Raw genomic sequence first — 24,591 nt, 5'->3', positions numbered from 1 at the left:
TGCGCTCAGTCAGCTCGCTCTCGCTCTTGCTCTCCAAATCAGCCACTTTTTCTTCCATGGCTTTGGTTTAACTATCTGTTGTTGTTTTATGTTATACCAAGGTAAGTCTGGTGTGGAGTAACTGTATTCTACGTGCTTACAACACATACCTCAAGGGAGCTGTTGACCCTTCTGCATTTGACCATGCTGGGCATTTCTAAATAAATGCATTTCAAGCTTAAAACAACTATCTCCCTCCATTTCTTCATTATTTTTGAATTATTTCTGCCTATAAACCCCCTTTTTTTAAAAACAGGGATTCTACCATGTTTTAACTTGTTACAAGTAAGGTGAGTCTACTGTGAGAAAACTGTTTTAACAGTGATTGCCTTAGAAAGTAGTCTAAACTTCTAGAGTGAGTCAGAAAGTAAATAGCAAATTCCATTAATGAGTTTGAGAAAAGTTTGACTTATTTGGTACAGTGTTTTAGCGAAACAATTATTCTCTAGACAAAGTTATTTTCTTAGAACTATAAATGATTTGACAGATGAGAACACTACATAGGTCATAGTTTGTCCTCTGCTATAATTTCCTTTTGGGAAAGGATGAGGCTACATGGATGTTTAAATTGACACACAAGCACGCATGTCCAGCCAAGCGTGATGGCTCATGCTTGTAATCCTAGCACTGGGGAGGCAGAGCCAGGAGGGTTGCAGCACGCTCCAGCAGCTTGGTCTGTGTAGTGAGTTTGAGGCTACTCGGGCAAGGCCTATCTCAAACAAAGAAAAGTCCAAAAAGGCATGTGTGTGTTGCTAGCAGCAGTGATTTTGAACTCTGAAGTGCTTTATGCTCTCGGTGTAAACATCTGTGCCCTGAGTGTGAGAACACGGTTGTAGCGGGCTGTGGATGCTTATGTGTCTCTCCGTTCTCAGTACGGGGCAGGGCAGCCTGTCCTGCCCTCCCTCCTTCCCCTTCCCTTGTACTTCCATCTTTCCCAGTCTCCTCAAGTCTGCCCCTTCTTCCTTCCCTTCCCTCTGAAGGAAGTGCTAGGGTAGCTCTGTCTCAAACCCCAGACAGCTCAAGAGCGGCTGACACCCACCTCCCCATCCGTCCCCTCGCCGTCCCCTCCTTGCAGAGGAGACGCCCATCGCGGGGATGTGAGCTCTGGTGTGCTTCTTAGCCTTTCCTTCCTTCCCCCTCACTGACTCACTAGTGAGCATACTCTCACTTCCTTTGCTGTCAAAGCCTCTGCTGAGAATTTGATAGAGCTGTGCTGTAAGCATAAAGTGGTATTTACTTGGTTTTCTGTACTAGAAATACCTTTTGTGTAAAACATGTACAGTAAGAGCTTAGTGTTGTACTCTAGAGTTTCAGTCCTTCCAAACGGCTGGTGACCACAAGAAGGGAAAAGTCAGGTGCCCTCGTTGTTACAGTCCACCTTTGTTGCTAGCACCCTTGCCATGGAGAGTGAGTTTCCCTTGCAGTGGTTGCTCACTCCCAAAATGCAGGTGGTTAAGAAGTGTACGGCCACCCCTCCACCCCACGGCCACCCCTCCATCCCCACGGCCACCCCTCCACCCCACGGCCACCCCTCCATCCCCACGGCCACCCCTCCACCCCACGGCCACCCCTCCATCCCCACGGCCACCCCTCATCCCCACGGCCACCCCTCCATCCCCACGGCCACCCCTCCACCCCACGGCCACCCCTCCATCCCCACGGCCACCCCTCCACCCCACGGCCACCCCTCCATCCCCACGGCCACCCCTCATCCCCACGGCCACCCCTCCATCCCCACGGCCACCCCTCCATCCCCACGGCCACCCCTCCACCCCACGGCCACCCCTCCATCCCCACGGCCACCCCTCCATCCCCACGGCCACCCCTCCATCCCCACGGCCACCCCTCCATCCCCACGGCCACCCCTCCATCCCCACGGCCACCCCTCCACCCCACGGCCACCCCTCCATCCCCACGGCCACCCCTCCACCCCACGGCCACCCCCTCCATCCCCCACGGCCACCCCTCATCCCCACGGCCACCCCCTCCATCCCCACGGCCACCCCCTCCACCCCACGGCCACCCCTCCATCCCCACGGCCACCCCTCCACCCCACGGCCACCCCTCCATCCCCACGGCCACCCCTCATCCCCCGGCCACCCCTCCATCCCCACGGCCACCCCTCCATCCCCCCACGGCCCCCCCCCACCCCACGGCCACCCCTCCATCCCCACGGCCACCCCTCCATCCCCACGGCCACCCCTCCATCCCCACGGCCACCCCTCCATCCCCACGGCCACCCCTCCACCCCACGGCCACCCCTCTATCCACAGTGCCCCATGACAAGGGATGTTAGAGCTCCCTGTGACTGCAGTGAACCCAGGGCCTCTCCCACTTAGTTTATCCCTAGGCCTTGAGCCATCTTTGTTATGGTAGAGACAGGAGCTTCAGTTTGTTGACCAGGCTAGGTTTAAACCCAAGTAGCCAGGACTTAAGACACAGGTCCCCATGCCTGTGATCTACTTTTGAAGTTATAGGCCACGTATGGAGTTTATAATTGTTAAAATTTTCCCTTCTTTATTAACCAAATTATTTGTGTTAACCTTTTAAATATACCTTTTTCTTTTTCTAACCCCTCCCATTTTTTTTTTAGATTAGCTTGCCCTTTTATACCCTATTATTCTGCCCTAGAACTTACATCTAAAGTTCTAAATAAACTTATGAATGGCAAATGAAAGTTTTTTATATACCATTTTTTGAATATTTGTGAATTTTTACCTTGGGAAGAACTCAGAATGTAGTGGATTATAAAAGTAGGTGACAATATGAAAACAGAATTTAAATCAAATTTGTGGATAGGACATGTAAGGTATTCACTCAGTGAGCTGAGACACAGTGTGCCCTCTCAGTTTAGAATCTGAGCTGGGTGTGATGGCACGCGCCTGGGACCCTAGCTAGCATTTAGATGGTGGAGGCAGAAGGATCAGGCCAAGGTTATCCTCAGCTACCTGGAGAGTTTGAATCCAGCCTGAACTGTATATGAGATCCTGTCCCCAAGATCAGTCAACAAACCAGATCGGAGTCTGGAAACCATAGTTATTAAGATGTCTGCTGCTATGCTGGAGTACATGCCTTGCAAGTGTCCCTTGAAGAACTAAAGCTACTAGAGCAGAGTGGTCTGTCCTAACAGTGGGGTTTCAGGGTTCAGTCTTGATTCTTGTGGAAAGCAGGAAGAGTAAAGCGTGGTCAGTGCTTCATGTCCCAGGGTCAGGCTCACTGCAGAGACTCCCTGTCAATGTGTCGTGTGCTGGTGCGTGGTCAACTGACTGAAACTTTATTTTTCAGATGAACCCGAAACTCGAGATGCATGGTGGGCAGAAATCAGACAAGAGATAAAGTCACATGCTAAAGCCTTAGGCTGCCATGCTGTAGTGGGCTACAGCGAGTCAACCAGCATCTGGTAAATGGCTGCTTGGATTTCCTGACACTGATTGCCTTGTCTTGTGAGCTGGGAGAGATGAGGTGTGCATCTGAGAAGAGGAGCGCAGAGGGAGGCCAGCTGGGCCTTGAGTGCATCCAGGCAGGGTCAAGCTGCCTCCCGCCCGCTTGGTCTCTGTGAACTTGAGAGCCCTGGCTTATCTCTTAAAGTGGTGGGAAAGCAAACTGTGCTCTGGGCGTTGAAGGTCAAATGAGTATAATAACCGGCACACCAACTTAGTAGCCCTTGGCCTGTAGCACTGGAGTTGCTGCGGCCTTCCAGTGGGACATTGGGAGGGAGCGCTCAGTGTTTTGTAAATGAATTGCCAACTGTCTCTGGTTAGTCTTCAGGCAGCCTCAATCCCTGCCCTTGGGACGCGGATGCCTCTCAGTGAGTGTGAGGCCAGCCTGGGCAACATACTGAATTCCAGGCCAGCCAGGAGCTACATAGACCTCCTATTTAAAAAAAGCAAAGCCGCTGTACTTGCATTTATAAGCTGGGATGGAACTTTTTCTTGCTAGCAAAGCATTCTACCTGCTAAGTTAGGGAGAGGCTTTCGTATTTTGGGTTCTTTTCCTCCTGCCTTTCACCCGCACCGTCTCTCTGCCCAGAGCCGTGCTGTCTGCTGACGGCTTCCTGCCTCCACGTGTCCTGCCCTGGTCACTCGTCAGCTGTGCCCTCTTCACAGCTAGAATCAGACTTTCTTGTTATGAAGTCCTCTATTGCCACTCGACTTTTTAGTATGTGTTAGACTTGTTGGTCCGTTGAAAAATGTGAAATTATGAAATTTTACTCTCAGATTAGAACCTAATGTTTTCCCACCATTACCACTTGGTCCTTTATACCCAGTTTAGACTGTTATCTTAGGCGCATGTGTGCTTGTGTGTGTGTGTGTGTGTGTGTGTGTATACATACATACATACATACATACATATATATACATATATATATATATGTATAATCATCTTTGAACCCCATCTTGGTAATTGTGGTAATTAAAGAGTTGTTTGTGCTGTCTTACTTTTCTGCTCTATTTTGCATAATTCTTACTAGCAGATTCTCTGCTCATGTGTTGATCATTACTGTCAAAGAAAAGTCATTAACTTGCGGTAAATATGAATATTACTGAGCTGTGTTATTTATTATTTTGTGTTCAGGCCACATATTTACCTTCAAACCTTTCTATTACCATAGAATAGATTTTTTTTCTATTTTTAAGATTTATTTCTTTTACTTTATGTGTAGGAATATTTTTGTCTGCATGCATGCGTGTATATGTGTGCGCCTGTTGGATACCCTGAAACTGTTAGACACTGTTAGTTGTTAGACGCACTTTGCCTGGGTCCCTTGCAAGGGCAGTAAGTGGTACTAAGCCATCTCTCCAGCCCCTGGTAACTGCTGACTCTGTAACTACTTCACGTTGCTCCCGGCAAGCCCTGCCTTGTTCACTGCCATATGCTTATATGTTGCTGGGAATGGGATGTGAGTACACTGCCACTCAGTGTCCGTGATGTATTGGAGAGTGAACATGAGGGACACAGATGCAGAGAAAAGGCGTGTGGGTTCTGCGGAGCTCATGCCCATGTGGAGAGTCCTGGAGGGAAGGTTCAGTATAGCTGAAGATGGGTCACTGCACAAGGACCTCTAGTCCATCGAATTTACTTCAGGGTCTGGATTCATGTGCCAGAAGCTACTTCTCTCAAACATCCTTGCATTTAAGTCTCATCTTTATATTTTTTCTTCCTGTCCCGACCCCTCCTTCCTACTGTTAGTGATGGAATTCTTTGAAGCACACTGCTGTGCTGAACTCTGCTGGTTCCTCAGGCACTCTGAGCCCGGCTGCCTGCCGTCAGCCTGCGCCCTGTGCTCCGACACCATGTGGCTGATCTTTGTCTTGCCCTCCAGCTTCTGTACACTCACTTCTCATTCTCCCTTCGTGGCCCTAATCTGCTACTTGTCTCATTTGCTGTGGGGGACACCACTCTGCAGTTACATCTATTATTGTCTAATTATTTTTGCTTTTAAGACAGGCAGTTTGTAATGAAGAATTTAAAAGAATTCCTTTTAAAATAAGTTTTCTGTCACATATATTATATGTATGTATAGTGATTTTAATTCAGATTAAACTATAGCACTATAAATAACTTTGATAGTTGTACTTTTAGAATAATTTTAATAAAGATTTATAGACATTTAGAGTAATACAGTTTGGTAGCTTGCTACTGAATTTATAGTTTTAACTATTTAATCTCCCAGGAAACTATTACTAATAATTTATCTTTTTCACTTTTTAGTTTGCAGCAGCTTTTGCCCTATGCATTTGATAATGCACTCTGCTTGTTTCTGCCCTAGGGTTAGGAGCATAGTCTTTGAATATTATCTAACATATAGGACTGTCTGACTTGAACTCAGTTTGTCACTCTTGCTATTTAGTGTTTTCTGGAGGTTTATTGTTGGGAATACTAACCTGTGTTTTCTCTCTTTCTTCCCTTCTAGTGAAGAAGTCTGTATTTTATCAGCCTCTGGTACGGCAGCTGTATTGAGCCCTCGGTTTCTGCAGGAAGGCACTGTGGATGGCTCTTTGGAACAGAGGTTGGCATTGCTTGCTTTCCTAAACAGAGAATGGAGAGGTTGACTTTTTAAAATCTCAGAGCTCAGGGGGTTTTTCTGTGTCATTGGCTGATAGTTGGGTAGCATCACAGCCAGTAACCAGATACTTGGTAACAGATGTGCAGGATTCTACTCTTGTAGCAAGCCTGCAAGTAACTACATGAGACTTCTTTCTAATTTTGAAAGCTTGCCCTATATAGCTTCGGCTTGTTCCTCGTCCGCTCCTGTAAATTAATTAGCCCACTTGTATTACTGTGTGTCCCATCATGACATTGCCTCGCCTGTCTTGCACCTCCTGTTTCCTCCCCATGTCTTCTGATGTCGCTTCCCTTCTTTTTCCCAGAGTCCTCTCTGACCCTGGAGGTCCCCCTAGCCTCTTTGTAGCTATTGGCTGTTCAGCTCTTTATTACACCATCACAGCAGTACATTTTCACACAGTGTAAGAATATTTCAACAACATTTTGTCTTATATCTTATCTTCAGTGTCTTTTAAAAGTGCCATGTAGGACTAACAGAAGAACTTCAAGGATATCCTTTTAATTTCTTTTACTTTACTTTTCCTCTTCTTGCCTCATCCCCACAAACAACTTATTTTCATAAATTCCTCTTTCATTAAACAATCAAAGCACTTACTGTATTGGACTAAACTGCTTAAAAACCTCATGAAAAATGACTTTAATACATGTGAAATAGAAAATAAAAGTGTTAGGTAAGACTAGCTTTTAACTTGCTAATTATTGGTTTCTTTAACCTTTAAACTGTTAGCTTACATGAATATAAAACATGTTTTCATCAACAGATGAAACTGTCCAATGTATATGTAAATAAATATACTTAAGTATTTTAGGACTATTAGCTTAATATTGGCATCTACTGTGATAATAACAATTATACAAATTAAGGAAGAAAGTATAAAAGTCTTCTCTTTTCCAATTAAGTATAACTTTGTAAGAGAATATAATGTAGATTGATATGCTAGCATTCATAAAGAAGAGGATCTTACCCAAATATTGTCTGTAAATGTTTGTTTTCATTTACATGGACTTTGTTATATAAAATAAATTAAAAAAAAAAAGAAGAGGATCTTAGCTTCTTTTCAATGGATATTGCCCAATCTATATTCTAGAGCCTTCAAAGTAGGGGACGTTGTCTAAGAATTGGACTGTACAATTGCGTGATTTGTCCGATGCATAATGTAGCACCTGGGCTGAAGAGTGAGCCAGGGCATATGCTTGCTGGGTAGGCTACAGTCAGCTATGCCTGAGGGATGTCTCCATCTGATTGCATTCTTGAGTGAGGTAGAAGGTCACTGTTAGTTGAATGTAGGGTTTTATTATGTTAGGCAAGTGGTTTGCCACTGAGCCACATCCCCACTGTCTTAGAAAACTATTTAATGTTTTCCCAAATGTCCTGGGTATTTCTTTTATGGTGTAGATGGGTATAGCAAATTCTGCTAAGATATTTTTAAAACATCTAGTGTGTGTGTGTGTGTGTGTGTGTGTGTGTGTGTGTGTGTGTAGGTAGGTAGCAAAACGTGGTGGCATACATACTGTGACATGTGGGGTGTGTGTGTGTGTGTGTGTGTGTGTGTGTGTGTAGCACATGGCATACGTACTGTGACATGTGGTTGGTAGTGAGAGGACAATTGTAGGTGTGAGCTCTTTCCTTCCCCCATGTGGGTTCCAGGGACCAAACTCAGGGGACAGACCTGGTGGCAACTGCCTCTACTTTCTGACTACTCGAGCTAGATCCCCTTCACACCCATGGAATGGAATTATTAGTGAATGCTAGACATAATTTGGAGAATATTAGAGAATATTGGAATAAGGGAAAATGATTCCCTTAATCTCAGTATTCAGGAAAGTTCTTTCTACTTTGTTATGTTTCAAATGTTTTATGGAGTGTACTGCTGTGATTTTTGTGCCTGGTGATGTTGCTGCAGATGCTCAAATGTGTGCAGAGTGCTTAATTAAAAATGGTTCCATTTAAGTCACCCCACTGAGTTTAGATTAATGAGAACTCAAAGAGGAGGTCAGTTTGTGCCTTAGCAGGCTGGTGTGGTATCCTAGGCTGGGTCAGACTGAATGGACTTGCATTTGTATCTGTCAGGCAGACATTACCTTTGCAGGATAGGTATATTTAGCTGTAGCTTTCTTGATTTTCCTAGAAAACCCCATAAACATTTCTAAGTAGTCACCCCAGTTTTATAGATGGAAGAGGCTGAGGTAAGTTAAATGATTGGTGCGGAGTCACACTGTGTAGGTTAAATGATTGGTGTGGACTCACACTATGTAGGTTAAATGATTGGCGTGGAGACACACCGTGTATGAACCGCTTGTAGTGAACAGAGTGGTTGTGGGTGTTCCTTGTTGGATTATTTGTAATATGTATTCATATGAAGTAGGCCTTTTAGTTTTCCAGGAATGTTAAAAATAGTTACTAGAAACAAGGAATCTTAGAGTATACCTTTTCTAACACTTGTTTTTTTCTTTTCAAATACTTTTTTGTTGTTAAAAATTTCCCATAATTCCTTACTTTTAGTTCTTTGGTAATCTCTCTCATGTATTTAGTGTGTCTTGGTGGCTTTTCCTCCATTGCCGTCTCTCACATCTCCCACTGAAACACGTCTCCCTAACAGGCTTCTGCTCTCCTGTCTTTTTTTTTTTTTTTTTTTTTTTTTTTTTTGCTTTTCTGTTTGTTTTGAGACCTGCTGAATTTAATTAGGGTTGCTTCTAGGGACATGGGTTGGAAGTTATTTACTGGAGCATGGACTACATAACTGACCACTCCGCTGAAGAAAATTCTTATCCCTCCCTCAGCAGCCATTAACTGACAGTGTGTCAGTGGCCTCTCAAGCAGGAGTGGGGTAAAGCAGGTAGTAAGATTCTGGGACATAATACAGGCTGATTGAGGTTTATTCGGGAAGACTTCACTTACACAAGAAACAGACGACCGCTGCAGGTTCCTGCTCCAGGGATGTCCTCCATCTCCTCTGTCTCCAACCCGGCAGTAAGAGAGAGGGCATCAGAGAGCATCCGGACCGGGACCAGACCTATACTCCACTGGTCATGCCCACACCTGTCCCTGTGCCCTAATGGGCATGGTCAGTACAACAGGCGTGGGTGGAGTAGATATCTCACTACAGTGGGGCCTTCCTCATGCACGATGGGATGTTCGTGGTCCCTATTTTGTGCAGATCTTGTGTAGGTTGTTAGTGGTCCCTATTTTGTGCAGATCTTGTGTAGGTAACTAGAGTAGCAACTTATTAGTCACAGCTGCATTTCCACGTCTCTGATAATAAGTTGTATGGGTTTATACACAGATGCTGTGTATGCAGTGTATATTGTTTAAATGCCAGGTGTTTTAGAAATGCTCTGTGACACTTGTTTGCTGTTTTTCTGTTTTGGGAAATGAGTAGGTATTGGATCTTGAGTAGAGTGCCATATTATTTTTTAAATCTGTTTGCATAGGGTTGAGGAAAACTTGCCTGTGGGCTGCGGATTCTGCCATATACCGTACGATGAACTGAACATGCCATTCCCAGCTCACCTCACACACTGTTACAACTGCAGGAAACAAAAAGTGCCCGATGTTCTCTTTACAACCATAGACCTGCCCACCGATGCAGTGGTCATCGGGAAAGGTTGTCTCATTCAGGCAAGGTATGTTTGTGAGAACTGTGTGGGGTGTCCCTGGAAAACCAGGAGGTGCAGAGTCATAAACCTGTTGTGCAATGCCTATTGTTTCTCTCATGTTTGATCCTGAACCAAGTAGGCAATTCTTTGAATTTTATATTTATCCCCTATACAGCTGACAGAAAACAACACTGTGTAGTACTCAAGAATTTTTTAATATTTCTATTCTTTTGTACAAATGTCTTGTTACATGTGTGCATGTAATAAGCTCAGCGTGGAGTGTGGCTGAGCATCAACTGTTTGGAGACCTCCCATATATTTTGGAACTAGGTGCTTGAATTGTTTTAGGACTGTTTTCTGTAATGTTTCTTTCATGCAGCACTGGGCTGTTTAGTATTAGAGTGGTGCATGCTACAGTGCCACACACATGCAGCAAAGACCTTTAAGTCTTTAAGTGTCTAGGTCACCAGCAGCTGCCAGACTCCCTGGTCCCTTGGGTGTTTCTGCCTTCACCTTGAAACTTTAGCAGTAGTAAGACACTTGGTCCTTTTCTCCTTGAGACTTCTTTGACTCAGAGTGTCACACTGAGTCTTTCTTTATCTTATCGTGTTGAATGACCTTCAGTCTGTTGACTCATCTTAAGTCTTCCACCAAACGTTTCTGGACGTTTCTTAGGATGGTACCAGGAATACTGTACACTGAGACAGAATTACTCTCCTTTGTAGGTTATGTCGCTTAAAAAAGAAAGCGCAGGCAGAAGCCAATGCCACAGCTATCAGTAATCTCCTGCCATTTATGGAATATGAAGTCCACACTCAGCTGATGAACAAGCTCAAACTCAAAGGAATGAATGCTTTGTTTGGACTACGAATTCAGATCACAGTGGGTGAAAACATGTTGATGGGTTTAGCGGTGAGTCGAGAAGCATTTCTATGTTTTTTGTCATTTCTGTAGCTTTAGAGTCTATTGTGTAGGGTTCAGAGAGTTACATAAGAAATCGCATAGCCACATGTGGTAATGTGAAGATGGAGGTTTCTGTCCCGCCAGGTCCCACGGCCCTTTAGCCCTAAATAAGCACACAGAGACATATTCATTAACTAAACTGTTAGCCAGTTGCTATGGTTTTTTACTGGCTAGCTCTCTCTTAATTATTAACCCATAACTACTAATCTATGTATTTCTACATGGCCTTATCTTACCAGGGAATGGCTGGCACATCCTATCTTCCTGGTCTCTACATGGCGTCCGTCTCTTTCCGTGCTCTCCCTTTCCTTCCTTTCCCCAGCCCTCTCCTGGTCTGGATGCCCCACCTGTCCCTCCTGCCTGGCTATTGGCCAAAGAGTGTTGTATTCACCAACCAATAAGGGAAACATAATACTGAAGGACATCCCCGTCAGTAGTGTGTCCTCATAATCCAAGACATAGCCTAGGCAGATGTGGTGGTGCATCCCATAATCCCAGCACGTAGGCATCTGAGGCAGAGGATTAGATCAAAGCCCGCTTAGGCCACACAGCAGGAACCTGACTCAAAAGAATAAGCAAACAAAAGTAGACTTAGCTGATGAAGCAGATGGCAAGCCTTACTGATCGGAGACATTGTAGGAGTGAGTCTGGTGGCTGGCTTTTACACAGCTTTAGGGGACTGTGGTCAGTCTACACATTACCATGCCTGGGTTATTGAGATGAAACCACTGATCTGAACTCTGTTACTATATTTTCATATTTTGAACTGTTGACATTTACAGGATTTTCATCTGTGTGTTGGCAACTTTCAAATTTTAATTCCTTTTGTTCCTTATACCCTGTGTCATCATTTACTTATTTTTAACATACTATTTTTTTTATTGAGCATGCATTTTTCCCCAGTCCCCTTCCCTCCTCTCTTCCTTCCCTCTCCTCTTCCAACTCCCTCCTCTAACTCCTCATGCTCCCAATTTACTCAGGAAATCTTGTCTTTTGCACCTTCCTAGGTGGATCCATGTATGTCTCTGTTAGGGTTCTCCTTGTTTCCTAGCTTCTCTGGCGGTGTGGATGGTAGGCTGGTGATCCTTTGCTCTATGTCTAAACTCCATATATGAGCAAGTACACACCATGTTTGTCTTTTTGTGACTGGGTTACCTCACTTGGGATGCTTTCTTCTAGTTCCATCCATTTGCCTGTGAATTTCAAGACCCCCCCCCCCCCCCCCGCTGAGTAGTACTCCATTGTGTACATGAACCACATCTTCTCCATCCATTCTTCAGTTAAGGGGCATCTAGGTTGCTTCCAGGTTCTTGCTATTACAAATAATGTTGCTATGAACATAGTTGAGCAAATGTTCTTGTGGTGTGAATGTACATTCTTTGGGTAAATACCCAAGAGTGGTATTGCTGGGTCTTGAGGCAGCCTGAGTCCCAATTTTCTGAGAAACCACCATACTGATTTCCAGAATGGCTGTACAAGTTTGCACTCCCACCAGGAGTGGAGGAGTGTTTCCCTTTCTCTACATCCTCTATAACACAAGCTGTCATCAGAGTTTTTGTTCTTGGCCATTTTGACAGGTGTAATATGTCAGAGTCCTTTTGATTTGCATTTTCCTGATGGCTAAGGATGTTAATGATTCCTTAAATGTCTTTTGGTCATTGGAGATTTCTTCTGTTGAGAATTCTCTGTTTAGATCTGTACCCCATTTTTAATTGGATTATTTGGTATTTTGATGTCTAGATTCTTGAGTTCTTTGTATATTTTGAAGATCAGTCCTCTGTCAAATGTGGGGCTAGTGAAGATCTTTTCCCATTCTGTGGGCTGCTGTTTTGTCTTATTGACAATGTCCTTTGCCTTACAGAAGCTTCTCAGTTTCAGGAGGCCCCATTTATTGATTGTTGCTCTGAGTGTCTGTGCTGTTGGTGTTATATTTAGGAAGTGATCTCCTGTGCAAATGTGTTCAAGGCTACTTCCCACTTTCCTTCTGTTAGGTTCAGTGTAACTGGATTTATCCTGAGGTCTTTGATCCACTTGGACTTGAGTTTTGTGCATAGTGATAGATAGGAATCTATCTGCATTTTTCTTCATGTTGACAGCCAGTTTTGCCAGCATCATTTGTTGAAAATGCTTTCTTTTTTCTGTTTTATAATTTTACCTTCTTTGTCAAAAATAAGGTGTTCATCAGTGTATGGGTTGATATCAGGGTCTTCAATTCGATTCCATTTGCTCACCTGTCTGTTTTTTATGCCAATACCAAGCTGTTTTCATTACTTTAGCTTTATAGTAGAGTTTGAAGTCAAGGATAGTGATGTCTCTAGATGATCCTTTATTGTACAGGGTTGTTTTGGCTATATGGGGTCTTTTGTTTTTCCATATGAAGTTGATTATTGTCATTTTAAGGTCAGTGAAAAATTTTGCTGGGATTTTGGAAATTTTAATTCTTAATGCCATCTTTTCAAGCCATGAAGAAGTATTTAACTTATAAAATCTATGGACAGTTCTAGTCCTTTTCTCTATGTAAATTTGTAGTTAAAATGTAAAATTATTTCCTGTTTCACTTCCTATTTTTAGTGGAGCAAGTATGAAAGTGTTATTTAATTATTTAAAGTTTGAGAGAGGGTTACTGCTAGTAAACACACGCTGGCCTCAAAATCATGATCCGTGTGCTTCAGCCTCTGAGAGCTGGATTTGCAGGGTTACACCGCCGTCCTCAGCTGCGCTTGTATGTAGGAAGTGGTTATGGTTGTGGCGAGTTGATTAGTTTTTGGCACTGATGTGACCTAAGGCCTGCTCCAGGTAAAGCTTTTGTGTCTCTGCTGTTTACAGCCGTCTGCATTCTCTGTGCTGCTGCTACACTCCGTGTACCAAAGACAGTGACGCCACAGGTTGGCACTCCAGAGTGACGGGGCCATGTGTGCTGTCACTGCGTCTGTCAGTGAGTGGGGCAGAAGTATGTAGGTGTTAAGGCTTGGCAGGGCTCCTTTGTGCTGGCCATGAGGAGCTGAGTTATGGCTATGCTAAGTTCTGGAAGAGTACTGTGTAGGGCCAGTGTCAGATGATGTGTAGATGCCATAGAACGTCAAAAAGATGACACGTGATGGACTTCATATTAAATACACAAATAGCCAGAGCTGAGAGGGCTGCCTCCACTATTTCCATGCCTCCACTTTAATGCTTCTCTTGGTTGTTGTTTCGCATTGATTTGTGTGTTTCTGCACACCATGGTGTGCATGCTGGGACCAACGGATAACCTGTGCAAGTCACTTCTCCCTGCCACCTTGTGGGTTCCGTGGGTGCCTTTCTCCATGTCTTTCCAGCCCTGTTTTTGCTCTTTTGGGGATAGGGTTTCATGCCAGGCTGGTCTTGAGTTCCTGATCCTCTTGGCCCTACCTTCGAGAGCTGGGATTTCAGGCATGTGCCTCTCTACCCACATTAGTGTTTAGATTTCTTTACATGTTGCTGTGCTTGTGGTAGCTTAAACACATGTAGATTTTAGCTTGCTTTATAGTTCTCATAGTTTTCCAATACTGATAATATACAGTGACTGCTGTAGAATGGGTGAATGTGTTAAATAGTAAAATAAATTGTCTCTGTTGGTGGCTGTGGAGTAAGGCGGGAGAATGGATTCAGGGATGAGGCTGCTGCCATTTTCTTACCTCATCCCTTCTCTGTGTGATTGCCATTGTTCTCTACTGCTGCCCTTCTAAGGGCAGACTGTCTACTCAGTGCTGGTAAAGCTGTGCTGTAACTTTTGCTTTTGCTAAGGTATAGTTGATTTCAAGTTATTTTTATGTATGTATTTCAGATATTTTGAGATGTGATCTCACACTATTAGCCCAGACTGCCTGCAATTCATGATGATGCTCAGGCTTACCTAGAACATCATATGCTCTTGTTCAAACTGCTCAGATTTCAACTTAAAAAAAAAAAAATGTAACGGGGTAAAAGTTTTTAAAAAGGTATAGTTGGTTACTGAAGGAGCTCCTTTCACAGCTGCTTCCCAGGTTTTTGTATGCTCTTATAGACGTGGCCTGCCCGTATGTCTTTTTGTGCGGAGTGAAGTGTCCTTCCTAGATAGGAAGCTTACGCCACTGTCATTTGATGGTCGGTCTGATTATCCCCTGTTACTTTCACAAGTCTGCCACAGGGGTCTACTTAGCAGCGTTACCGATGCCTGGAGGCATCCAGATTGCTGGGAAGACCCCTAGTGACGGCTCCTATGAGCAGCACATCTCCCACATGCAGAAGAAGATAAATGACACGATTGCCAAAAACAAGGAGCTGTACGAGATCAACCCTCCGGTAAGCGAATGTTCCAGTTCCCGGTCTGAGGCAGGGTGTGGGAGGGAGGTGTCTTATATTGGACACAAAATTCTCCACCTCCCCTGCTGTCTGTCTGAAACATCTCCATTTGAATGTGATGGCGCTGATGTCAGGTATATAAAGTGCAGCTGCCTTCCAGGTTTTTCCTCTCGTCACTTCCTCTGTTTCCTGTGATACCCCTGTGTGTGTGTGTGTGTGTGTGTGTGTGTGTGTGTGTGTGTGTGTGCGTGCACATGTTCACACACCTGGCTCTTATACACACCCACATGTTTTAAACCTTTTTTCTCTTGCCTCTGTGACCTGTAGAATAAAATTCCATTACAGCTGACTTAGGAATGCCTTCTTACAATGACTAGCCTCTTCATAAATATTTGTTCAGTGGTTGTTATGTAAGTGGTTTAAAATGTTCTTTTTTTGGCTGGCATATTGAGTTACATCTGTAATCCCAGCACTTGGGAAACTGAGGCAGAGCAATTGCTGTGTTCGAGACCAGCCTGGGCTGCAGAGTGAGACCCTTTTTTGAAAGGGAAAGGAAAGATCCTTTTTAGTAAAAACAGACTGCTTAATGGTGCCAGTACAAGGCAGGGGTGTGTCGTGACTGCTCCCTCTTCCAGGTTGCTCGCCATCCTTGCAGTAGTCAAGCTCAGCGAGCCTGCAGCTCCAACACAGAATTTGCACACGACAGGTGCCTCTACCACAGCCTGAATTAAAGGAGACATGCTGCAGTTGCAATTAAATAGCTTTTTATGAGTCTCAGATGGTACTGCTTCCACAGGGGTGCTGTCGAGTAATGTTTTAATAATTTTACATGCAGTTGTAGTTTGGGCTGCTCCTTTAAAATAAATACTGCCTCAGAACTCACTTCACCTTAGCTTTTGTCCTGTTCTTGGAGCAAAGTGGTGAAGCTGACCGAGGGCTCACGGATTTGATGGGGACTGGGAAGCTCAGCCCTTGGTACCCACTAGCTTGAATTGGGATTTGCTTTAATTGTAAAATACATTTGTAAAACAGTATAAAAATAGTGCAAATAGTGTAAAATGTCTCATCAGTATTTTTATTTTAATTACATGTAATGAAATGAGCAAAATTGTCATTAAAATTAGTTCTGTATTTTCTTTATTACCTAGTGTCGCTTGCCTTGTGTCACTGTTGGACAGTGATTTGAAACTTAAAAACAATGAAATGCTGCTGTGTTACTATATTAATATCTGAAAAATAGTCTTTTAAAAAGCTCTCGTAGCCCTTGCTAAATAAATGTTTGCATGGATTGCTTTCCCTCCATGACTGTACAGTGCGCTGACAGTGTCTGAGCCTTTTGGGCTCAAGGAGGCTGCACTGAGCTCTGCTGCCTGTGGGGCTGTCAGCTGCTTTCGCTACATGTCTGCGGCCTGTGTGACTCCGCCCTGATCGCCCCTAGGGAGGCCTCCCCTCGTGTGCTGCAGCCGGCCTGCTTGCCAAGAGCTGCTGAAATTCATTCACACGTTTGTCTTCCACTATTATTATGTAGTCAGACTTGTACACTGCCACTGCCATCTACATTCAGTCAGTCAGACAGAAAATACTTAAAATTACTGAGCAGGTTCATGCTATGTGTCTTGCCATTAATCCTTAAACAACAGTGTAGCAATTGTCTGGACAGCTTCAACTCATGTAGTCTAGCCTGGCCAGGTAGTTCAGTGTAGAACACACAGCGAATTGCATGTAAGTTATGTACAGATTCTGTGTCATTTTGTGAAGCCTGAGTGATCACCCACATATTTTAATATCCATGGGGTCCTAGAACCAGTACCTTATGAATACTGAGGGTTGGCTGTAAGAGCACCTAGAACACAGATACTTACAAAGAATACAAACTGAGTTGCCTTTCCTTTCACACAACTTAGGTTTTTGAGGAAGAAGAAAATCTGTTGTTTAAAAATTTCAACAGGAATGGGTTTTATTCCAGTATGTCTTTCCTGACTTCAAACACTAAATATATTAATTGTCTTTATTTTTAGAAATGCTTGACAAAGTCGGTACCCAGGGATGATTACCAGGACACTGTTAACATTACACTTTTCTGTTTTAAATTTTGTATAGCAGTCTGTCTGTAGCCACCTTTCACTATATTAATATTAAACTATAGATTTTGTTTTAATTATGTGTATATGGGGGGCAGTAGAGCTTGCAGAGGCCAGGGAGGGTGTTGGATTCCCAGATTCCCGGGAGCTGCAGTTACAGGTGGCTATAAGCTACCTGACAGAGGTGAGAGCCCCTTTACAAGAGAAGTGTGTGCCCGTGACCGCCAGAGCAATATCCAGCCACTTAATAATACAATTATTAAACTAGAAATGTGGGTCAGTGTCCTTCTCAGGAAGATAGCCCCAGCTCACTCTTCTTACCGGATAATTTTCCACAATAAATTGAAAATATTTTGATGTTCATTTTTTATTAAGATAATTAATACATGGTATCAAATAAGAGAAACTTTAAAAATAATACTACTAGTGGTAAACCTAACTTACGAGACTTGAATATCTCAAATACCAAAGTGTTAACCATTTAGTAGAAACAGAGGCAGTCACAGAATTCAAAACAAAATCACAAAAGGAAGTATTGTATTTAATGAGAGGCAAACAAACAAACAAAAAAATCCAAAACCAAACCAAACCACCACCAGAGCCGCTGCCTTACATGGGTTCTAGCTTAGAATTGCATTCTTTCTCATTGTTTGTTCATTATAGTGCCCACCCTTTCAGATGTGCACCAGGTAGGTTTTATATATAATATGAACGTGTGCAACAGTACTCCACAAGTGGCTTCCAACGACACATTGTCCTTTTTCTTAGACACACACCAGCAGTGAACATTTAACACCATATTTTGGAAAAACCTCTATTTTAACCCTCTGTTTTGATAAGGAGGATTCTGTTATATCACTATCAGGCTTTGCCTTTTGTGCTCACACGATGCGGCCCAGGTTATTGGCTGTTTACAGCACACATCTCTGCAGGATGACATCATGCACTGATTGTAGAAAATCAGTTTTGTTGCTGTTGAAGATTATTTAGCATGATAAATTGTATAGCTTGTATGTGCATTTGTATATGTATGTATTATCTTGTCATCTACACATGCATTTCTTATTCTTCACATTTAACTGTGGGAGAGCTTCAAAAGATTGCTGCTGGTTAAGGAGGCCCTTTCCTGGCAAGTGTTAAGTCTTTATATAGTCATTATACTTTAAAACTCTTCCTAGAAAATGTAGAGTATATGAAAACACCTTCAGCCTGGAGTGGGAAAGTTCCGCACTCACTGTAGTTCCCTAACTGCACACTAGATGTCAGCTTGACCTTGTCATGCCCTTGAGAGTTAACCTGCTTTCGTAGGTGAAAGGAAATATCTGTGTCTTCTATAATCTGGAAGGTTAAACTTAAAGACAGAGTGCACTGAATGTATCATGTGGATTTTTTTTTTTCTCCTTGGGAAGCGACCTATTAATATAAAATTTTAAAACCAAGCAGAAAGTCTCAGCCTCCATAATTGCATGTTTTTCAGGAGGTATCTGAAGAGATTATAGGATCACCCATCCCAGAACCTAGACAGCGCTCAAGACTTTTAAGATCGCAATCAGAAAGTTCTGATGAAGTTACAGAATTAGACCTTTCACATGGGAAAAAAGACGCGTTTGTTTTAGAGGTAATGCTTTGTTGGAATAATGTTCCAAAAGTCTGAGAGGATAAATACTTTATAACTGAATTCTAAACTGATGTGACAACCTGTACCAGAGTACAACTGATATTTCAGGTGCTGGGACCCTGACTGGGCAGAGACATAAGAAACAGTGCTTCCAAGGTGGGCAGACGAGGCTGAGGTACAGGTTCAGGGAGAGAAGGGAGAGGTGGGGAATGCCTGTGGTCCTGCCTGTGCAGTGTCTGGGGAATCGTCACTTGCGGTGTGGCCCCGACTGGGCAGCTGAGCTGAAGTGGAGCTGAGCATGGCTGTGCGATGTAGTGATGTACGGGCATTGTGTTTTATTTAGGCTTGTCTATATTACATATGGTGTGTTTTTAAATAAGCACTTGAAAAGTACTTAAACAAAACTTCAGTATTTAAATATGTGAAAGGTTTCACTTAGAAGTATTTGAAGTTGTTGCTGTGGGGAAATTTGCTGATGCTGGAATTTTTGTTTTATGTTACATTTTTATTTATTGTCTTAGTTACTTTTCTATTACTGTGAAGAGACACCATGGCCAAGGCAACTTCTAGAAGAAAAGAGTTTATTGAGGCTGTAGTTGAGAGGTTAAGAGCCATGGCCATAGGACAGGGAGCGCGGCAGAAGGCAGCTTGGTGTGGTGGTGGAGCAGTAGCTGGGAGTTTTCACCATTATCTCTGAGTAGGAGGCAAAGAGAGCTGACTAGGAATGCCATGGGCTTTGGAAACCTCAAAGCCTACCCCACATGGCACACCTCCTCCAACAAGGCCACACCTGATAACCCTGCCCAAGCAGTTCCACCGTTTGGAAGCAAGTATTCGGAAAGCTGAGCCTGTGAGGGCTGTCTTCATTCAAACTACTGCAGGGGCCTCGGGTCTGCTGAGGCCGCCATGTCAGGCTGCTGCTGTGAGTCTCAGTTTGGTCCTGGGAAGAGCAACAAGCGCTCTTGACTCTGAGCCATATCTCGAGCCCCCATGTTTAATGCATCGGCAGGGGCGATGGCTGTGCATTTTATTTTCTTAGTTCTTACATCTTCTGCTTTTCAGACAATGAAGGTAACGTTAAACAATCAGGACAGCTTCCGTGCTCAGGGCTATAAGGTAGTCTTATCTTTGTGTTTCCAGATCGATGACACTGACGCCATGGAAGATGTGCACTCCCTCCTCACTGACGTCCCCCCGCCCTCAGGTACGCAGCAAGCTAGCACTGACTTAGAGCCTGTGTGCCTCAGGGCTCTGACTCCTAACATTTCAGGCTGGCATTGGACTCAGTCAGTAGGTAGTCAAAAGCAATGAAAGTTTTATATTTAGGTTTTTTTTTTTTTCTGAGAACTGTCATTTCTAAAACCATAATCAGTAAAATATCACAATTTAATTTTAATATTTTGGCAGGTTTTTATAGTTGTAATACTGAAATTATGCCTGGCATAAATAATTGGACATCAGAAATACAGGTAAATTTCTTATTAATTTGAAACAAATGCCATATATATTATAAAGAAGTTCTATTTTAATATCGCCTACTTTTTGACCCTTAGTAGCAGTTACAAACACTATCCTTTTTAATTTCATGACTTATTCATTATTTGCCACTTTTACCAATTACTAGTTTCTTAGGAAAAAAATAGCTGGATGTTATGCTGTTCTCTCCCCTGCCCCTAGATGTTCACGTCGGTAAGAGTGGTCAGACTGAGCAGCCTCAACCTGACTAACCAAGCTCTCAATAAGAACTTCAATGGCCTGTGTGAGAACTTGCTCAAGGTAGGAGCCTGCACTCAGGGCCCAGGCTGACTGGACCAGGGTCCTTTGTCCGTAGTGCCTCACATACCAGGGATGTGCTGTTTCTGGGACCTATCAGTCTCACCTGCGCCACCGCCACCGCGAGGCACTGGCTTGTCCTCGCTGTCCTAAGAGACAGTATTCAGTTCAGTAGCTTCACTGTCATAACAGTCTATACATCCGTAGATGGTTGTAAGAGCCCGAGTTGTTGTCAAACATTAAAACTTTATTGGTGCATGTTCCCTGCAGAGTGGTGGCTCTCATAAAGCTGTGTTACTCATTGCAGTGAATGCTGTGACTGGGCTCCCTCAGTCCCCTTCCTTCCAAGGTACCCTGCCTGTCACTTCATGTCCTCTGTGTTGACATGCCCATAGACCGTAAGACGTAAGCCTTACTGGCTGACACTGCTCTCAAAGAGCAGGGCCACTGTCGCGTCCCTTCCATGGTTCATCCCTTGGGCTGTAATGCCCCTGGACAGAACTAACCCCACGAGGTCATAGCGTGAAGTACAGCGCTCACACCCGTCCTGTCTCCTGCAGAGCTTATACTTCAAACTCCGCTCCATGACCCCCTGCTGCCTCTGCCACGTGAACTTTACGGTGTCTCTGCCGGAAGACGAGTTAATCCAGGTAACACGGAAGGGGGGAAGCGGCCTTTGATTGTGCAAGAGTCTTCCAGCCCTTTGCGATCTGTTTGAGTTTAATGGACCCTAATTAAGTAACTTCGCACAGTGTTGTAACTCAGGCTATCGGAGGTTGTGTGTTAGCTGCATCAGGCTGTGTATTCAAGTTTTCTTACCGCTGGTTATCTGCAGGGGATTCACATATGTCCTCCCTCTGAGGATGCAGCAGACAACGGGGCTCATTGTCCATGACTTTAGCAGTCCCTGTCTTTCAGAGGCGGCTAGGTGGGAAATGTCTAGGTTTAGCTCTACACGTTGCTCATCCGAGTTTACATAGAACTCTGGTTGAGAGTCTTCATCAGGAAGGGCTCACTAGTCAGTTGGTACAGGTTGTCCATGGTACTCTAACAAAGCGTAAGTAACTCCATTAGTGATTGTGTCACTAATCAGGATTGTCGCTATAATTCTAGGTTACAGTCACAGCAGTTGCAATAACTTTTGATAAAAACCAGGCCTTACAGACCACAAAAGCCCATGCTGAAAAGTCACTCCAGAGAGGTAAGTTTTCCTGTCTAGGAGGTGAAGTGTGTGTGTTAGAGCTCTGTGGTTGGTCCTTGGGGTTAAAACGGGAACGGAGGATGGCTTCGAAGTAACTGGTGTGTGCTTGCCTCTCAAGCATCCACGGATAACGAAGAGCTGCTGCAGTTTCCGCTGGAGCTCTGCTCAGACTCCGTGCCTTCTCACGCCTTCCCAGCAGCTAAAGGTTGGTCACATAGCAGACGCTGTAGTCAGCCGAGGAGTCTGGCCCGCGTCTATCTCTGTGTGTTTTCCATACGCATACTTGGGGGAAATAGTGCTCTTTCTTTACTTTGTGGAGAGATCGTAAACTGGGAAGGTCATTTATGTTCTGCTCCAATCTTCTACCTCAGTTCTCCTAAAGTTTTATTTGTGAAGATTTGAATTTCCCAGTGTAAATATTTACATATAGTGTATTTGGTATTTTATCTGGTAAGTTTTCTTCTAATCAAATTTTTAAACATTTCTGGATTTTCCTGTACTCTCCAGGGGATACTCTTGATTAATCATGAATGTTTCCATCTTTTACACAATGTCTGTAATTGAACAATGTAATGAATAACATTGTTGTTATAAGGAACTGACAGTTTTTCAAATACAAAATAATTCCCTGTAGAGGGAAAACTCTTTTGATTTCTACAATCTGTAGAAAAATAATGGGAGCATTGCTTCTTCCTTTGTTTCTCTTTTGGCTTTAGTATACTTTTTATTTTAACTTCTCAAAACAGTTGTATCTAATCTTATAGCACATATTCAGTAAACATAGGTTATATTTTTTTCTTACAGTTTTTAATTGAGAAATGATTGATTTAGTTACTGTAATCACAATATTTGAAATTGTTTCCATCTATGAATACTTTTATTCAGTAACAAAGCGTATAAAACTCTCTCTGTGTGTGTGTGTGTGTGTTCACTAAATCAGTCAGTGCAAGGACTGTCTCTCTATGTAGGAATATATGTTTACCTCATTGTCCATAGACTTGAAGAGATAAGCTATGTTCAGATTCCAAACTCCCTCACCTGGTAACTTTGGTTACCTTTCTTGTATCACTAGCTAAATTCCAATTTAATTTAGGACTTGTACAGAAAGTCTTCGCATTTCCCTTAATTTCCTTAGGAGAATAAAGAACCAGTTCAGTGGTGTCTGAGTTCAGATTTCTGAGTAAACATGGTTTCTGGAGAAGAATATTGTTAACAATCTTTTTGAGGGACGGGATGAAATGGCTCAGAGGTTAAGAGTCTTAAAAAAAAATGGTGAGCTCCTTAGGTGGCACTCTTTTCGGGGATGGAAAGAGAAACTTCTGCAATGAGGAACCACCCCTAAAACCTACTTAGTAAAGGCTTACTTACTCTGTTGCTAATCTAGCATGTTGTCATTGCTGACTGGATGCTGCAGAAGATTAGGGTGAGTCTGTAAGTTTGCCTTATCCATACTGATGTCTTCCAGAGTGTTGTAGGGTCAGTTACAATTACTGCTTATGTGGTTGGTATTATGAAATGATATTTTCTGAACTAAAGAAAAAAGGAAGAAACGTTTGAATAGAATGTCTCTTTTGTGAACTGCCCCAAGTCTTTACAGCTCCTTTGGAAAGGCTGCATGAGGGCCTGAGGTGAAGGAAAGAGGCAGGGATGCCTGTGCTCAGTGCTGCCACCGAGCAGGTGTGCAAGTCAACTGACTACAGGCTTCCGTCAGCCTTGGCTTCTCGTGTTGGAAATCTGAAAAGTTTTCTACTTCCTTTTAGCCTTGAAATTAAGTTTTTAAAATTCCTTTAGATTCAGTATTTTGTGGTTCTATAATTGTTACCATGTTTGTATTGGAGTGGCACACGTCTTTAATCTCTTGAGTCTGAGTCAAGCCTGGTCTACAGGACAACCAGGGCTACACAGAGAAACCCTGCCCAGTGGGGGCAGGGGGAGTAAATCAAATGCTGAATTCATGCCCAAGGCCAGAGAGCTCCCATAATTATCAGTGTTTCCAAGAAACTGCAGCCAGCAAGTTCTCTGGTCTTCCAGAGCAGCCTTGGGATGGGGTGCTGACAAGAGGCTGTGCAGTGAGGTCTTTATACTACTACAAATACCTTTATATAGATAGTCTTTTGCATATCTGCTGTGCCTGCTTTAAAAAACTGTATATTTGACATTATGATCAAAATGGAGATCACAATAAAAAAGAATCTATAAATAATCTTCATATAGTTGAATGGCCAAAGCAGGGGCAGGAGAGTGATGCTATTGGGGCAGAGAACGAGGAATAGGAAAACCAGGAGGAACCCCAGCGCTTGGGGCTGAGGCAGGCCCGCCTGGGATGTTAGAGTGTGAGACCCTTTCTCAAAAACAGACGAGTAAGTGGATGGAACACAGTCTAAAGGTAGGTCCAAGTGTGTAGGTTAACCAGTGAGAGTGGGGATGGGGTAGCTTTCCCTCCCTCTAGCTGTCTTCAGGCAGGGTGGGGTCAGAGGGATGCAGAAGAGGCAGGGGGTGCAGAGCAAGACAAAGACCTCGACTTAAGCTAAGGAGAGAAGGAAGCCGTAACGCATAGTCCTAAGAGGAATGGACACCCACAAGTGGGTGCAGGACTGTGACAGGGAATCCAGAAGGAAGAAACTAGGGTAGGGTGTTTGTCTTTAGTTGCGGTGTGTGGCCCGCATGGCAGTTCATTGATGATATCGAATTTGTGTATAGTAATACTTTTGGTTTCCCATTGTAAACTATTCAAATTGAAGCTGTTATTTCTATCTTTATGCTTTAATAATTTACAACTGTTACATGGCAGTTTATCAGATCTAAGTAGCATTATGGATTAAGTTTCTATCTACCTTTATATTCATCGTTAACGTAGTCATCAAGCCAACTTTTTAATGTATAAACTATAATCAGTCATTTATTATATTGATTAAAAATGCCTGAAAGACTAAAATCTCAGTTGTGATCAT

The 24,591-nt window shown here is 43.5% G+C and overlaps 1 protein-coding gene across 16 annotated transcripts in view; it reads left to right on the top strand.

The window, feature by feature from the left end:
- The window catches only part of C2cd5 (C2 calcium dependent domain containing 5), an 81,941-nt gene that overhangs the window by 42,691 nt on the left and 14,659 nt on the right, over positions 1-24,591 (top strand). For all 16 annotated transcript variants that reach the window (XM_051173396.1, XM_051173403.1, XM_051173401.1 and 13 more), the window contains 12 exons: positions 3,325-3,439; positions 5,954-6,049; positions 9,538-9,729; positions 10,428-10,614; positions 14,803-14,967; positions 18,526-18,666; positions 19,807-19,870; positions 20,074-20,135; positions 20,344-20,442; positions 21,000-21,089; positions 21,553-21,640; positions 21,759-21,845. In XM_051173396.1, coding sequence (XP_051029353.1) covers positions 3,325-3,439; positions 5,954-6,049; positions 9,538-9,729; positions 10,428-10,614; positions 14,803-14,967; positions 18,526-18,666; positions 19,807-19,870; positions 20,074-20,135; positions 20,344-20,442; positions 21,000-21,089; positions 21,553-21,640; positions 21,759-21,845 — 1,386 coding nt within the window. The remainder of the gene's footprint in view (positions 1-3,324; positions 3,440-5,953; positions 6,050-9,537; positions 9,730-10,427; positions 10,615-14,802; positions 14,968-18,525; positions 18,667-19,806; positions 19,871-20,073; positions 20,136-20,343; positions 20,443-20,999; positions 21,090-21,552; positions 21,641-21,758; positions 21,846-24,591) is intronic.

Source organism: Phodopus roborovskii, unplaced genomic scaffold (genome assembly GCF_943737965.1).
Source record: "Phodopus roborovskii unplaced genomic scaffold, PHOROB, whole genome shotgun sequence".
NCBI lineage: Eukaryota > Metazoa > Chordata > Mammalia > Rodentia > Cricetidae > Phodopus > Phodopus roborovskii.
Note: the sequence above shows the minus strand (reverse complement) of the source record. Positions and strands in the feature narration are given on the sequence as shown.